Source organism: Ailuropoda melanoleuca, chromosome 2, assembly GCF_002007445.2.
Source record: "Ailuropoda melanoleuca isolate Jingjing chromosome 2, ASM200744v2, whole genome shotgun sequence".
NCBI classification, from domain to species: Eukaryota; Metazoa; Chordata; class Mammalia; order Carnivora; family Ursidae; genus Ailuropoda; species Ailuropoda melanoleuca.
Genome location: NC_048219.1, coordinates 81246168 through 81263408, shown reverse-complemented (window position 1 = coordinate 81263408; position 17241 = coordinate 81246168). Strand labels below are relative to the sequence as shown.

The 17241-nt window shown below is 32.7% G+C and overlaps 1 protein-coding gene and 1 pseudogene across 1 annotated transcript in view; one reads left to right on the top strand and one right to left on the bottom strand.

Moving 5' to 3' along the window:
• Nucleotides 1–2247, top strand: part of LOC105241737 — a 4969-nt pseudogene extending 2722 nt beyond the window's left edge.
• Nucleotides 1–17241, bottom strand: part of SYCP1 (synaptonemal complex protein 1) — a 130081-nt gene that overhangs the window by 36304 nt on the left and 76536 nt on the right. Inside the window, exons 17-23 of the mRNA XM_034644004.1 lie at nt 16442–16546; nt 15351–15454; nt 14089–14206; nt 13202–13272; nt 10401–10482; nt 5037–5099; nt 4815–4877 (exon numbers count right to left, since the gene is read on the bottom strand). Coding sequence (XP_034499895.1) covers nt 4815–4877; nt 5037–5099; nt 10401–10482; nt 13202–13272; nt 14089–14206; nt 15351–15454; nt 16442–16546 — 606 coding nt within the window. The remainder of the gene's footprint in view (nt 1–4814; nt 4878–5036; nt 5100–10400; nt 10483–13201; nt 13273–14088; nt 14207–15350; nt 15455–16441; nt 16547–17241) is intronic.

The following is a 17241-nucleotide window of genomic DNA, read 5'->3' as shown; positions in this document are numbered from 1 at the left end:
CAGAAGGGGGAATGAAACATGAGAGACTATGGAGTATGAGAAACAAACTGAGGGCCTCAGAGGGGAGGGAGGTGGGGGATTGGGATACACCGGTGATGGGTAGTAGGGAGGGCACGTATTGCATGGTGCACTGGGTGTTATATGCAACTAATGAAGCATCGAACTTTACATCGGAATCCGGGGATGTACTGTATGGTAACTAACATAATATAATAAAAAATCATTTAAAAAAATGATCTACAACTTCACGAATGCTTTTATAGTACCCATTCATCAATATATGTCATTTGTCAAATAAATGTTTTTGTCGGTATTTGCGCCTTCTTTGTACCTTGACTATTTTCTTAATGACACCTTTTGAAACGCAGATCTTTCAGATTTTGATGAGTCTAACTTATCATAATTTTATGAATATTGTTTTCTATGCTCTAAGAAATCTTTGCTGACCTCCAAGCCATGAAGATACTCTCCTATATCTTCCTCTAGAGGCTTTAGAGTTCAATATTTTTAGGTCTATAACCCATTTAAAATTAACTTTTGTTTGTGGTTTGAGGTAGGAAGGTTTTTTTCTCCATATGGATATCCAGTTATTCTAAAACATGTTAAAAAAACTTTCATTGCTCCCATTGTATTTTTTTGTCATCTCTGTTGAAAAAAAAAAATCAATGGACTATATATCAACTAGTCTACTTCTAAACTTTCTATTAGATTGCATTGATCTCTTTGTCTATCTTAAATATAATATACTATATCTTGATTACTGTAGCTTTACAGTAAATCCTCAAATCAGGCAGCCTAAATCCTCTGACTTTATTCTTTTTTTTTTCCCCAAAGTCGTTGGGTCCTCTGCATGTTCATATACATTTTATAAGCAGCTTTTAAGGTGTGTGTGTGTGTGTATGTGTATATATATATATATATATATATACAGGTTTGCTGGAATTGTGATGGGGACTGATTGATTCTCTAGATCAATTTGGGAAAATCTGACATCTTAAAGATATCAAGGCATCCAATCAATGAACATAAATACGTGTATTTACTTAGGTCTTCTTGTCTCAGCAATGTTAGTCCTTCTTAGTGTATGAGTCTTCAGTGTATTTTGTTAAACTTGTCTCTATTATATGGATTTTGAAGCTACTGTGATATGTGTTTTAAAATTTATTTTTCAGTTAGTAGTTGTCAACAGACAGAAATACAATTGATTTTTAGTAATCAACACCGTATCCAGTGACTTTGCCAAGTTCACTTACTAGAACACTAGCAACTTGGTAGAAACCTTAGAATTTTTAATATAGACATATATATCACTTAAGAAGAGATAGTTTAAGGGCAACTGGGTTGCTCAGTCAGTTAAGCATCTGCCTTCGGCTCAGGTCATGATCTTGGGGTCCTGGGATCAAGCCCTGTATCGGGTTCCCTGCTCAGTGGGGGTCTGCTTCTCCCTCTTATTCTGCCCCTCCCCCTACTTGTGCTCTTTCTCTCTCTCAAATAAAATAAAATAAAAATCTAAAAAAAAAAGAAGAAGAGATAGTTAACTTATTCTTTTCTAATCTATATATATTTTCCTTTTTCATATCACCTCTTTTTTTGTTCTGCTTCTCTTTTGGGTTTATCAAAACTTTTAGTATTCCACTTTTTGTCTTTTGGCTCGGAGGAGATGAAGATGCAACTCTCTTAGGTCATCCCAAATCTGGGTTCATCTGACACAGCTGCCTCCACCATACTGCCTAAGTTCAACCCCAGTGAGATCAAAATTGTATACCTGAAGGGCACCACTGGGGAAACTGGTGCCACATCTGCCCTAGCCCCGAAGATCAGCCCCCTGTGTCTGTCCCCAAAAAAGGTTGGTGATGACATTGCCAAGGCAACCAGTGAGTATAAGGGTCTGAGGATTACAGTGAAACTGATCATTCAGAACAGAAAGCCCAGATTAAAGGTACCTTCTGCCTCTGCCGTGATTATCAAAGCCCAGCCCTCAAGCTACTGCCAAGAGACAAAAAGCAGAAAAACATTAAGCACAGTGGAAATATCACTTTTGATGAGATTGTCAACAAAGTCCAACAGATGCAGCACCAATCTTTAGCTAGAGAACTCTCTGGAACCATTAAAGAGATCCTGGGGACTGCCCAATCTGTGGGCTGAAATGTTGATAGCCATCACCCTCATGATATCATAGATGACAACAATAGTGTGCAATGGAATGCCCAAGTTAAGAATTACAAAGGAAAATATTTCAATAAATGATCATTTGACAACCAACAAAAAAAAAATTTTTTTAGTATTCCATTTCAGTTACTCTACTGGCTTCTCACTATGTTTCTTTGCATTATTTTATAGTGGCTGCTCTAGGGAGAATAATATGTATCCCTAACTTATTATAGTCTACTTAAGACTTAATAGTGTATCACTTCATGTAGAATGTAAAAATCTTACAACAAAGTAGTCGTATTACCCTCCTGTCCTTTGTGCCATGGTTATCATGTATCTTATGCACTCTGTATAGCATTTCCTTAAAAAGCCATATATACTAAAAATTAAGAAAAATATATATAGCCTTTTATGCTCATCCACATATTTATTGTTTCTAGTTTTCTCATTCCTTCCATTGATTTAAGTTTTCGTCTGATGTCATTTTCTCTCAGATGGAAAAAAAAATTCCTTTAGCAGGTCTTTAACATTCAGTACAACTCTCCATGTCCTTATTTTTGCTGCATACAGAATTGTGGCTTGATAGTTTCTTTCTGGCACCATTTTACATATGTCATTACTTTGTTAGCTGGCCTTCACTGTCCTGATTCAAGGTCAGCCTTCATTTATATCATTGTTTCTCCTTTCTCTGGCTGCTTTTAAAAGTTACTCTTTATTTTTGGGTTTACCACTGTGACTCAGACACACCTGCCTAGGTATCATTTTCTGTCAATCTTGCTATGGATTTGCTAAAAGCCACAGATCTGGAAGTTTCTGCTTTTTATTAAATGTGGGAAATTTTTCAGAAATCTTTCAAATAACTTTCTTTTGCCCTATTCTCTTTCTCCCCTCTTCTTAGGGTCTCCAATTGCACATTTAAAAACCACTTGATATTGTTTCACAGGTGACTGGGGAACGCTTCCTTTTTTTTTTTTTTTAATCTTTTTTCTGTGTTTCTCTGACTAATCTTTCTATTGATTCAGCTTCAAGTTCACATCACTCTTTTCATCCATCTTTAATCTACTACAAGGACCTTTGAAGGTTAAGATATTTTACTTTTCCCTATGATCCAGCCATTGCACTGCTGGGTGTTTACCCCAAAGATACAGACGTAGTGAAGAGAAGGGCCATATGCACCCCAATGTTCATAGCAGCATTGTCCACAATAGCTAAATCGTGGAAGGAGCCGAGATGCCCTTCAACAGATGACTGGATTAAGAAGCTGTGGTCCATATATACAATGGAATATTACTCAGCTGTCAGAAAGAACGAATTCTCAACATTTGCTGCAACATGGACGGCACTGGAGGAGATAATGCTAAGTGAAATAAGTCAAGCAGAGAAAGACAATTATCATATGGTTTCTCTCATCTATGGAACATAAGAACTAGGATGAACAGTAGGGGAAGAAAGGGATAAAGAAAGGGGGGGTAATCAGAAGGGGGAATGAAACATGAGAGACTATGGACTATGAGAAGCAAACTGAAGACTTCAGAGGGGAGGGGGGTGGGGGAATGGGATAGACTGGTGATGGGTAGTAAGGAGGGCACGTATTGCATGGTGCACTGGGTGTTATACGCAACTAATGAAGCATCGAACTTTGCATCGGAATCCGGGGATGTACTGTATGGTGACTAACATAATATAATAATAAAATTTAAAAAAAAAGATATTTTACTTTTCAAGTGTACAATTTCCATTTGATGCTTTTTTAAAGTTTCCATTTCTTCACTGAGATTCTCCATTTATTCATTATAATCATATTCTCCTTTCCATCTTTGAGTATACTTATAAAAACTATACAAATGACCTTATCTCCTAATTCCAAAATCTGGGTCATCTTAGAGAGATTTCCTATTGACTTACTTTTATACTACTAATGGATATCTGTGTCATCTTCATTTTAGGGCTACCACAATTAATACTGCTATGAATATTTTGTATATATCTTTTGATTCTACCTATAGAAGGCTGAATTACAGGATATATATTATCAATTATTTTTCTATACAATTCCAGCAGTTTGAGAATTCATTTTTAACACAATGTTTATATACTTTTAATCTCAAATAGTATTAAAGGAAGGTGTAAGATTTTTGCTTTCCTAGAAAAGGAACATCTTTCAAAGACTGAGAACCACTGTTTTCCATTCAAGACTCAAAAACTATTTGAGTACTTACTGTCAGCTGTTGTTCAAAGACTTAGGAATATGACTGTAAACAAATTAGGGCTCTGACATCATGAGCTGACATTCCCTAACTTTAATTTGTCTCTGTAAAATCAATGGTTCTCAAACTTCTTGTGCAGCAGCATAATCATATATAGACCTTCTAAAATATGTAGATTCCAATGCTCTACCCCAAACCTACTCAATCTCAAATTTGAAGGTATGGGTAAGGAATATGAATACACACATATACCACACATATTCATGTATTTAAGCTGCTTAGATTGTTCAGATACAGCTAAGTCACAGACAAGCAAGCACTCTATTAAAAGGATTGATTCTTACACTCTCAAAAGAATTTGTGAAAATTACTACAATACAAATTAAGAGTATGAAATTTCCTAAGTTCTTATCTACTTACTAGTATTTTAAAAACAAAAGTGAAGATTCCAAATACCTTTATCTCATAAACATTCAGTTGCTTGCTTTCTGCTGTGCCCTTCTTTTTTAAGGCCTTATTCTGTAAAATATTAAAATGAAGAATTATACTCAGTAACAACATGATTCAATTTTGCACTGCCACTGACATAGACGGATATTACTAAAGGAAAGGAAAGTATTATTGTAGTGAAAAAAATCGTTTTTCTTTAGTAGTTTAATTTTGAGAATCAGTACATACCTCCTGCTGGAGTTCTTCAATACACTTGCTTTTATTTTCAACTTGTTTCCTTAAATTGTTGCACTAAAAAGTTATGAGAAATTATAATTATTTTATTCAATATTCCAGTCACAATAAGTAATTTCAAACTAATAAAAATATTGCATAAAATAACATAAAAGTCATTTTAAAACTTATGTAGTTTAGTAATTCCATTAATGTCAAAAATTATGTGATCAGGGGCGCCTGGGTGGCACGGCGGTTAAGCGTCTGCCTTCGGCTCAGGGCGTGATCCCCGCGTTATGGGATCGAGCCCCATATCAGGCTCTTCCGCTATGAGCCTGCTTCTTCCTCTCCCACTCCCCCTGCTTGTGTTCCCTCTCTCGCTGGCTGTCTCTATCTCTGTCAAATAAATAAATAAAATCTTTAAAAAAAAATTATGTGATCAAGTATAAATTTTAATAAAGATTTTCTCAATATAAACTTGAAATTCTTCACATTTCTTAACCTAATTAAAGAAGATATTAATTCAATTACTTTAAGGAAAATGTGCCTCTTGGTCAATTCTATATAAAAGGCTGAATTTTATTATTATTTGGATTTTGAAAAGCTACAGCCAGAGGTAAGATTAACTATAATTTGCCTTCTTCCTTACTCATCATTCCTCATTTCTCATTTCTGAGTCTCTTTTACTTTTATATTTGGGGAAGGGGAATAATGTGATACTCTATCTCCTCTTAACTAGATTCTAACTCCTCTTATAGAAATACCACCTAAACCACTTTTTTTATATCTCACTTTGAGAGACTATGTCACCTGAGTACACAGGCATGATTGCACTAAGAGGCATTAGGCTAAGAAATAATCGGAGTATCATAAAAGCAGCACAAATTTCTAAACAGTCCTGATTTCCATCAAAATAAAAACTCTAATGGAAAAAAATTTAATCTCTCATCACAAAATACCCTGTTAAATATTTTTATTGCAATACCCATTTGCAGTCATAATCAGCTATTATTCTAAAACTGAGTAATACACGGCACAGTTGTTAAATATCTCATTTTAATATGCTTAACCCCTAAATGGTCTACTTCAGAAAACTCAAAAAAGAAAACAAAGGAAGAAAAGCTACAGAAAAATGAGAAACATTTTGGTGATTTTCATGCCAATTTTACTGGTATAAATACAGTAGCAGGTACAACTATTTGTGTATACAATTTTTACTTATTTTAAAAATCAAGGATTTCCAATTTTGGCAGAAAGGCCACCTATACACTCTGAAGAACCTTCCTGATAAAGATAATTTAAAAGGAAATTGCTACAAAATAAGGAATCTTCTTACTTGAAATTATAACTTTAAAATGATAATAGTACGTTTGGGGGTATCAAAGCCAGCTAAGGACATCTGCTGAAACTACCTAGTGTAAGGGAGATAGGAGATAAAACTTAGAGCTCACTAAAGGTAAGGAGTTCAATAAGACAACCCTGCATAAAGCCACAAACTCAAAAACTATCTACTCCATGAAAATGTAAAAAATAAATCTGTCACACAGAAGGGTCACAAGAAAATTTCTCTGTCTTGATGCCAGCACAGAGTGAAAGGTATCAAAATTTCCCTGAGAATTTGTAGCCATGAGGTAGGCTTATATGACTGTATAGCCTGAATTCATGTTATCTTCATGATTTGGAAAAACCTAAAATGGAGAATTTAATTTAAAATGGTTCCTGGTGAACAGTGCTCCCAAGAAAATCTTTTTGGGAAAATATAAACTTCAACACAAGCCTCAAAGAATTCCCACAGATAAAATTCCAAAGAATCATAAAAACAAACAAACAAAGAATTAAGAATCAATGAGTAAATATCAGCAGAAAGAACAGAAAACAGAATCAGACCTGAAAAGACTTCAGATATTGGTATTCCTATAAAGCCATCTTTTTAACTGCGTCACTACAGTTCAAAAATAAGTGTGTATCTTACTAAAATAATGACATCAAAACTATTATCTTTGAATGTAATTTGACTCCCCCATCTCACTCTCCCTTCTTTCTGAATAAGCTAATGAAAATTAAAATAACTTGTCATGCCTTTTAAATTGAAATAATCTCCATATTTAGGGCTAATGAAGATAAACATATTCAGCAGAACGTCCAAAATTCTTGAAAAGGATTTAAACTACCACAGTTTTTTTCCCCAAGCACAGTTCACTTCTAAGTAAAATAATTCGCATGCATAGAAACAAAGAATTTTATTCACCAGAATTCTAGGCAGAAGAAAATGGTGTTATCAGAGGTCAGAACTTCAGAGAGTGAATTATACTTTTCCAGAGGGCTATTCACTATATAGAAGGTCAAGTTTAGGACAAATGTGTGGAGACGGGAGAAGTGAATTGGGATGGACAGCCAGGCAGTAAAAACACTTCACAATTTCACATAAAGAGAAAATTTTCTGTAGCTCCTTTGATTATATGAATGAGAGAAATGTCTAACAATAATCTTTAAAAGCATCTTCCCACTCTAAAGATACCTACAACAAATGCAGCTGCTGAGAGTGTACAGTTTGGGGAAAGGGAAGAGATAACTAAGGAGAAGTTTAATGAAACTTTGCTCTTTGAAGCAGTGTACAAAACTCCTGAACCCAGAGCTTCTTCAAAGAAACCTGCAGTAAAAATCCAAAATTATTCCTCAAACCCTTCAAAGACAATTGAAATCTCTTTGTACAGGACAGTGTAAAGACTGGTCCTAAAGAGCCTAGTCATCCTGTTGTTACAAAGTCTCATTTCTCAAAAATGCTTTTTGCAATTAAATAATACCTTGTTTTCTAAGATCTTCATTTGTTTCTCTTTTTTTAAAACTTCACATTCAATGCTGCGAGCCTAAAAAACATTATTTGCCATCATATTTAAAATGTTAACAAAATCTCTATTTTCTTCTATGAGTTATCTTTCAGAAACGGAGTTATAAAACTTAGTCTTATATTTCTACAAAAATATACATACTCCCCGTTTATTGCAGTATCCTCTTTTAAAAAAGAAATTGTCTTTAATGTTTTTGTGTTAATGCTCATCATTCGTATTTTAATCTTAGCCCAGTATCACTTTGTCATATTTTATCAACTTTCTCAGTTTATCCTGAATTTTTGAAGTTGTCTTGTCAAATGTTTATAATCTTCTAAATATGTCTTTCACAAACATCTGTTAATCTGAACCTCAGAAAAACCCAATGATAAAGAAAGGGCAGGTATTATTATCTTCATTTTAGAGATGAGAAAATAGGCTCAGAGAAACCATATATGAAACAATATAAATGTCTGAACTAAGGTAATGGATTGGGGAGAAAAGGTGTAATGAATTTCAATGTCAGGCAAATTTCTGAGAACTACTTGCAAATTGGATTCTTTCTGGGGAAACTGTTTCAATAAGTAAATTGAAATCCAACCACGGAAAAAGCTTAAATATGCTGACAACTTGTCTTGCATTTTGGGCTTTTTTCCTTAACTCATCACTAGTATCTTGTACATTGGTAAAATACACTTAAATTCTTGGTAAAGGATTTTTATTTTACATTGAACACCAAATTCACGTTTTTTTTCCCATAACAAAAGGATTAGTGTCTTGAAGCAGCCAATGATGCAAATTTTAAGGTAGTAAATTACATAGCAAGTCTTCAGGAGATTAAATTCCTTTTTCTGGTTGAACTTAATAAATATGAAACTGAAAGAAAAAATACCTTTTTGAGAGAAAAAAATGTGGTATAGGCTAAAGAATGTTAGAAGGCCAGAGCTACTACTTCTTAGTTATACGTAGCCTTTCAAGGCTTTTTTTACCCTTTGGAAATCCGATTTCTTAATTCATAAAATGAGGACAAAATAACTTGCAGTTAACTAAGAGAACATATATAAAGAACTAGAATGTTCCTGGTATACTATGAGCCCTTAAAAATATTAGCTCATCTCATCCTTACCACCTTAGTTATAAGATAGTTTCACAACTTTCTAAAAATAAATATGACACTCCTCAGGTCAAAACTCTTTGATAACATCAAATTCCTATATATAGTTTATGAGGCCCTAACTAATCTGCCCTCATCTCTCCCAACCTTCATTTCCCCTATCCTTCATCTCTCCATGCTCATCTCTCTACCCTCATCTTTCCCTACTCTCTCCACTATTACTACTCTCTTAAACTGCACCTTTCAGCCAAGATGAACTTTTCATAGTTGTTTAAACATGACACTCTCTCATACTCTGTATATAGTGCATGTGTGTGTGCTTATAATTTATAATACTCTTCTCCCTGATATATTTGTGTCCACCCCTCTGCCATCCACTAATTCCTGTTAATCTCAGGCTTCAAACTGAATGTCACTTCTTCCAGGAAGCTTGTCCTGACTCAACTTTTGATTAGATGCTCCTTGTATAGGCTCCAATAGCAATTATATGGAGGAGCTATTTTGGTCTGGCCACCATTCTTTCCTGAGAAGACTCCATTACTGTAAATTCCATAGTAGTCCTACTAAATCCATGTAGTTTGTTGAAAGCTAATCTGTCTCCAGGAGTAGGTAGGTACACAGCTCAGGCTTCACCAAATTAGTCTACCCCTTAACCACAACGACTGACTCAGGAAGAAGTAAGTAAACTAAACTAGGCCAAAGTTCTCTACAAGATTTTTTTTTCCAGAGCTTTCAAGACACTTTTTTAAAGCCTTCCAACTAGTTCCAGTACCTTTCACATCTCCCCATTCCATTCTTAAAAATTAAAAATGTGACTTCCCTAATTAAAAAACAAAAAACAAAAAACGACATTAATTAGATAACACATTATCCACCAGAACAAATGAAGTCCAAACTGGGCACCCAGAACAGTGCCTGGCACAGGTAGGTAGCTAATAATATGAGCTGAGTGAATGAAAAAACACAGTCAAGGCCTTCACAATCCAGCTTGATCTTTCTATTTTGGCAAATCTTTTCCCCACTATGTATATTGTATACTATCATCATGTCACATTCTTTGTACTAGTCCACTTTTGTGACATTCTTCCCTTAAAACCTTCCTAGCTCGGCTTGTTGAAATCATATCCACCAGAGCACAACACACTTATCAATTTATCGGTATGTTCTTTACCACTAAAACATGAACCCTTCTAGCCTAAAAATGTAAATCAACATTAAATATTGAGCATCTATGAAAGAAATTTGGAATTATGCCACTATCTCTTCTAGATATAAACCATATAAGCAAATAACCCAACTTTGCCTATAGTTTTAAGGTCAACAGCCTACAACAGTCCCTATATTGAGAACATACTTCACTTTAATTTTTTTAGACATGTGGTGTTGATTTTACGATTTGAAATTCTGTTATACAATTTATTATTAAATATAACATACATTTTCTTCACTCTTGTCCAATTTACACTTAACTTCGTCTCCTTTCTGTTTTAGTTCTTCTCTCACAGATTCCAGTTCATTCCTTAAAGGAAATGGAAGAATGACATTGTAAAAAAAAAAAAAAATCATATTTTTTGTTTTACTCCTTTTCTGGAATTTCTTAAAATGGTTGACTATTATACTTTTTTGGTTGGTTTAAATTATCATTTTGTTTGGTAATTTTTCGTGCATTAATGTCAACAGGCACGTTTCCTCTCCTATACTTAAATTACTTTATAAATTTAATTTGAAACTAATTATCTAGAGTACTTTGGCCATTAAAAAAAGAAAAGTCAAGATTTCAACTTATTCTTTTCTTAAATAAGTCATAAATTAGTCATCATTCTAAGATGCAGTCATAACTTTATACAAATAAATTAGGGACAGAAATGCAAGTGATTTTAATGAAGAACTACATGACTGAGACATTTACATAGACAGATATCCTTATGTAGAGAGAGAGTATCTCTGGAAACACACACAAGAAACAGTGATATCTCTGGGGTGGGAAACTAGATAGCAGCAAGACAAAGGGAAGACCGTTTCCTTTCCCCATGTTCCCTTTTGTCACTTTGAATTTGGTGCCACATGCATGTATTATCTTTTCAAAATTTTTTAAATTAAAAATCTGCCTGTTGCACATGAATGCAATGGTATTTTTGTCTCAGATCAATGAAGCTATTTCTAATTATAGTCTCCCTGGTTAACATTAATATGTTGCTGGATTTAGCCTGTATGCACAGAATATTATTCAATCATATGGAATAATTGGCCTTGTAAAAACTGAATCCAGGATATTTACTCTTTAACTACTAAATTTTTAATTGGCATATTCTTACTTTTCCTATATATTTAGACTTCTGTAATTCTATAGAGTAGGTACATGTACAAAAAGATATTATCCAAAAAATCTGAATTCTCTTAAATATAAAGCAGCCTTTCCCTAAGATAGGTCTCCACTTTTAATCCTCAAAATGCACAGTGCCTTAATCACAGAAATTCAATCTAAAAATAACAGCTACTGGGGCGCCTGGATGGCGCAGTCGTTAAGCGTCTGCCTTCGGCTCAGGGCGTGATCCCGGCGTTATGGGATCGAGCCCCATATCAGGCTCCTCCACTATGAGCCTGCTTCTTCCTCTCCCACTCTCCCTGCTTGTGTTCCCTCTCTCGCTGGCTGTGTCTTTCTCTGTCAAATAAATAAATAAATAAAATCTTTTTTAAAAATAAATAAATAAATAAATAACAGCTACTTCTCAAGGAGAAAACCGAGCAAAAACAACTAAAGCAATCATTAGAAATACAATAAAAGACTTTCAAAACCTAGATAACAACAACAGTTATGTTGCCAGGAACTGTACACAGCACTTTATTTATACTGCCCCCATATAACACAATCCTGTATGTTAACCAAATATAAAAAAACAAAAGTTAATACTTCGAGAATATAAGTACAAACAAGAGCCCCCAAATATTTGGAAATCATCTAAGTTACTAATGGATTAAAAGGAAACAAAATACAAAAACATGATACTTAGAAAATAAATACAAAAACACTATATATCAAAACCCAAGTCATAGATCCATAGCTGTGTTAAGAAGTAAACTGCTATTTTGAAATGTTTTTATTATTTGAAAAAGAGAAAGGAAAACTAAATATCAATATACCAATTTGAAAAAGAACTAAAGAAAAGATTAATATCTGATTTCAAGCAGGCAAAAAATTTCTAAGTAGAAAAGCAATAGGAAAAACTACCCCTCCCCTCAAAAAAAAGACAATTAGATCTAATACAAAATCAAAACTTATACACAACAAAAAATTACCCAAAATGAAAGGAAAACGAGTTGGGGAAAATATGTACTGTAAATTAAATAAGATAAAGGATTACTATATTTTTTAAAGCTTAAATAAATCAGTAAGAAAACAATTAAGACCTCAAAATATTAATGGGGAAGAGATACAGGCAATTTTAGAAATAAGAAATTCTAGCAAGCAAACATAAAAAATTCCAAACCTTCCACAAAAAATGAAAATTACACATCATAAGAACGATGAGTTGTTTATGTTATGTTATCAAATGAATTAATGATAATACCCAAAACAGATTAAAAGATTTTAGAGCCATCATTTTCATACAATAGCGGCTGTGCTATATGGTTTACAACCAGTATAACCTATTAGAAACCATTTGACTATTAAAAGTTATCGAAACAATTATTCCAGTAACTCAGGAAACTGTATTCCTTGAAACGTATCCTATCAAATTCAAAATAAGGAGAAAACCTATGTGCCAAGATGTTGACTACAGTACTATTTATGATAGTGGAAAACTAGAAAATGTAAATATCTAAAAGCAAAAAGGATTAAAATAAATACTGTTATATCCACTTGACCGGTTTATAGGCATTAAAACAGATGATTGTGAAAACACCTAGAAACATGGACAATGTTTAAAAATGTTAATTTTTTTAAAAATTTCTCTTCTAAATTTTCTTGTATATAATTACTTTCTTAAATACTAAATATAAGAAAGTTCAGAATGCTTTAAAATTAATCTCTAAGGCTAATCTCACTATTTCAACACTAAGAACAAAAGATATTATTACAATTTTATTTTTAAGCAGAACTCCAACATAGTAATTCTAATTTTTTACTTTATACCATATTCAACATTAAGTATTATCTAAATTAACTATAACAAATTAACAGAAAAGAAATACTAAAATCTTTTGCCAGACCAAAAAAGCCAACTCATTAGTCATACCTTAACTGTGTTTCCGTTTCTTCCAGTTTTTCTATTTGTTTCAACATCCTTTCTTCTTGCTTTTTGCTATTCTAAGGAAATTATCAATGTTGTTTATATTAATTATTTTGTTTCAACAAAAATAACATTGAAACTATTATTTAAAACCTTTATCTGTCAGCATAAAATTCATTTAGTTATATATAAAACAAGACAATGGGCTATTTACCTTGCATAGTTCCACACTATTTTTCCAGCCTTATTTTAATTATTCCCCTAACAATCTCTATATAGCAGCTAAAAAACGAGTCTTACTTGCTGTTTCCCAGTAATAATTTAAACCTTCTATCCTCTGTTCATATTGTTGTGACTTCAAGGAATGCCTTTCCATTTACTGTTACCTACTGAACTCATAGTTATTCATCTTTTAAGGCCAAAAGTCAAGGCTATACTCTCTCTGAAGCCTTCTCTTCCACCAAGGCAGAAGTAATCCTGTCAGTTCTGATAACATCTGGTCCCCAAAACAACACATATAACATAGTATGTTGTTTAAGTTATTTGAGCATTTAGTTTTCTATTGAGCCATAAGAACTTAAAGAGGAAGATATTTTATTCACCACTGTATCCTCCATATTCTTACACGATTTACTTAATAAATACTTGTTGAATAAATACTTCATAAAAATCTTGATGCTTGAAATTAGATTAATTTTATCAATGGGTAGTCTATATTCTGTTGCCCATTATCACCATCAAAATCAATATGCATATTTTTCTTCTGAAACAAAGTATCAGCTCTAACATAATCAGATTTTAAAGGTTAAAGAATCTTGGAAGGTCATCTATTCTAATACCCTAATTTTACAGGTTAGAAAACTAAGTCACTGGTACTTTCTTTATCAACTCACATCAATATCTTCTTGTTGTTTCTTGATTTCTAGGGCCATATCACTTGTTTCTTGTGCTAGTTCTTTGTTCTCCAGGGAAAGCCTGTTGCAGCTTGCATTCAGTTCAGTAGTCTTAAGCCTATTTTTTAAAAACATGTCAGACCTAAATATTTACCTATTAAATTATATGATGTGGAATTTAATTCAAGATAATCTTGGGGTAAAGGGAGAAAGGGCTGTGAGTATAAATAAGATTGGCCATTAGTTAATAATTTCTGAAGCTGAATGATAGGTACATGCTGCTTTATTACATTATTTCCTCTACTTTGCATTAAGGAAAAAAATTAAATTTTCTATGAGTTTTTCAAGATGTCATATTTCCTTGAATATTCCCTACACACCTTATGCCCCATATTTTTCCACAAATTTTGAAGTATATATTATTTTCTTCATATAATTTTTTGTCTATAGTATACTGTCTCTTAGAAACTATTCCAAACTTCTGGTGATCTGATTAAAGTAGTACATGAGGCATGAACTATTTTTAACAAAATATTTTCATTAAAATAAATAAAACTAGGTTTAACTTCTGTGCATAACACCTGAACCACTCTTACAAGGTCTCAAATGCTCTACACTGGAAGAGAGATTACTGCTATTATTGGTTGCAGTCAGGATCAATTTTAAGTAAAAGAAGGGGACTGTGTGGCTCTATGGAATGATTTCAGCAGCATCTATTATCTTCTCCTACTTACCAGTACTGGAAACTTATCAAAGAGTAGATTAAAAAATGAAAGGTTGAAAAAGAAAACATACCAAGGATAACACAAATTTATACCAAAGTATAAATAACTAACCAGTCCATTTATTAAAAGGAATTTTGACTAATAGATGAATTTTACCCATAGTTCAATGACCTGTATTTATTTTGGTCACTTCAACAAAACAAACCTATGAAATAATTTAACAAAACAACCAAAATAACTAGGTAGAACTGCAAATGATTATTTTTATCAGGCACTAAATATCTCCAAGAAAAGTAATATAGTGATCTATTAAAGAAGTTTTCAACTTTATGATGTACTCTTTTTATGTTAATGATATATATATTTCATTGCTAAGTTAATTAATGAAATTAATAAATTATTTTGATCTCTAACTAGAAATAAAATACAACTTTAACTCCATTCAAATAAATATTGAATATAACTTACTAATTTATTATTAACTATCAGAAACCTTAGAAATTGAATACGTAGGTTATTTATAGATAGAAAACTTACTTCTCATTTTCAAGCTCAGTTTTCAGCTCTTCAGCCTGTTTGGAATAATGCTGTTCACTTGTCACAATAGCAGTTAGCTGTATTTCCAAATCGTGTACTTTTTCCTGGAGAATGTGTATAATCACAGCAAACTTTCTTTTTTGCAATTTTCTTATTTAAAAGTATGGCTATTTTGTAATCAAGTCATATATGTGGCAATATTTTGGTAAGAAATGTCACATTTTAAAATTTAATAGATTTAATGACAAAACCATTGTAATTTTAGAACAAAGAGCAATGACAAATACAATTTAAGTGAACTGCATCTTGGTATTCTAAAGCTCAACCAGTAAAATCATATATTTACCTATTATAAAATATTTTCATCAATTTTAATCTACCAGGTAAGTAATCTCAATTAAAATCTTGTATTAAGAAAAAATATATTAATTAATGAAATCAGGTAGAATCTTAAAAACTAAGCTGTTCTGGGGGCGCCTGGCTGACTCAGTCAGTTAAGCGTCACTTAAGCGTCTGACTCTCGGGATCCTGAGATCAAGACCCACATCCAGCTCCATGTTCAGCAGAGTCAGCTTGTCCCTCTCCCTTCCCCTATGCCCTTTCCCCTGCTTGTTCTCTCTAATAAATAAATAAAATCTTCGAAAAAAAAAAAAACCTAAGCAGTTCTTATTATATATAGTTATAATATAAAGCTATTATGTGCTGAAAAAATACCTTTTTAAAATAAAAATACATTCTAAAATTACTGTATGAGCACTATAAAAATTTTTATAAATGAAGAACCTAAAATGAAATTTTAAATGTATAAATTAAGAAATATTGAACATCGAAAATGTGATTGTTATAAACCACAGCATTATGCATACTACTGATATCTTAATGTTGACCTTTCTCACATTATAATATGAAGATTCTCTAGATTTCTTTCAAATCAATCGTTAGTATATTAAATGTAGCAGGAAGACTTCCTCTGAAAGGCATTTTGAGAAGAAATCCTTCACAAAGTTAATAGGTATACCGCAATTTATTCTGTAAATCCGTCCTCTACTAACGAAATGTTGGAAAGAAAAATATGTCTTTTTTAAACAAACCTCTCTGGTTTGGAGAAGACTAGTTAGTTCTTCTTCTGCTCCTTTTAATTCTTCAGCAATCTTCTCAAATTGTTTCTTTTCATCTAAAAGCTTTTGATTTTCTGCCTATTTAAGAACATTAACAAATCATGAAAGCCAAAGCACACACATATGTAAAATAATCAAACTGCCTAACTAGAGCAAAGAGAATTATGAGTTTCTCTCTGGCTAAATTTAAAAAAAAAGACAGAGAGAGAGAGAGAAAGAGAGAAAACAAGTCATAATTGAGTAAACTCCTAAACTATATATGATGACAGAAGAGTCAATGGATAGAGCCCTTAACTTTTTCATTGAAGAAAAAAAAATCATACAGGTCACTGAATTCAAACCTTATCTTATACATAAATTACTCCCATTTATTAGCATTTACTAGTCACTCACTACTCCATCAATCCTGTTTGTCCTTATACTATACTAAAATGTGCTTCCCTATAACTTTTATGCAATGGTCGTTGTTCTGCCTTCCTTAGTCACATAAAAGTCTAGTTCCTTTTTCATACGATAGCTAACAAATATTTGAAGAGAGTTATCAACACTCCCAAACTTTTCTCTTACCTATTATAAAACCTCTAATTCTTATCATTCTTCTGATGAAATGGTTTTGCTTTATTCCCTCAGGATGGACTCACTTTGTCAATATTCAATTTTAAATAAGGTATCAAGAATTAAATTCAATATTCTAGACAACCAAGATGAACAACCTACAGTCCATATGCTAAATCCAGCCACTGTTTGTTTTTAACAAAGTCTTACTGTAATAC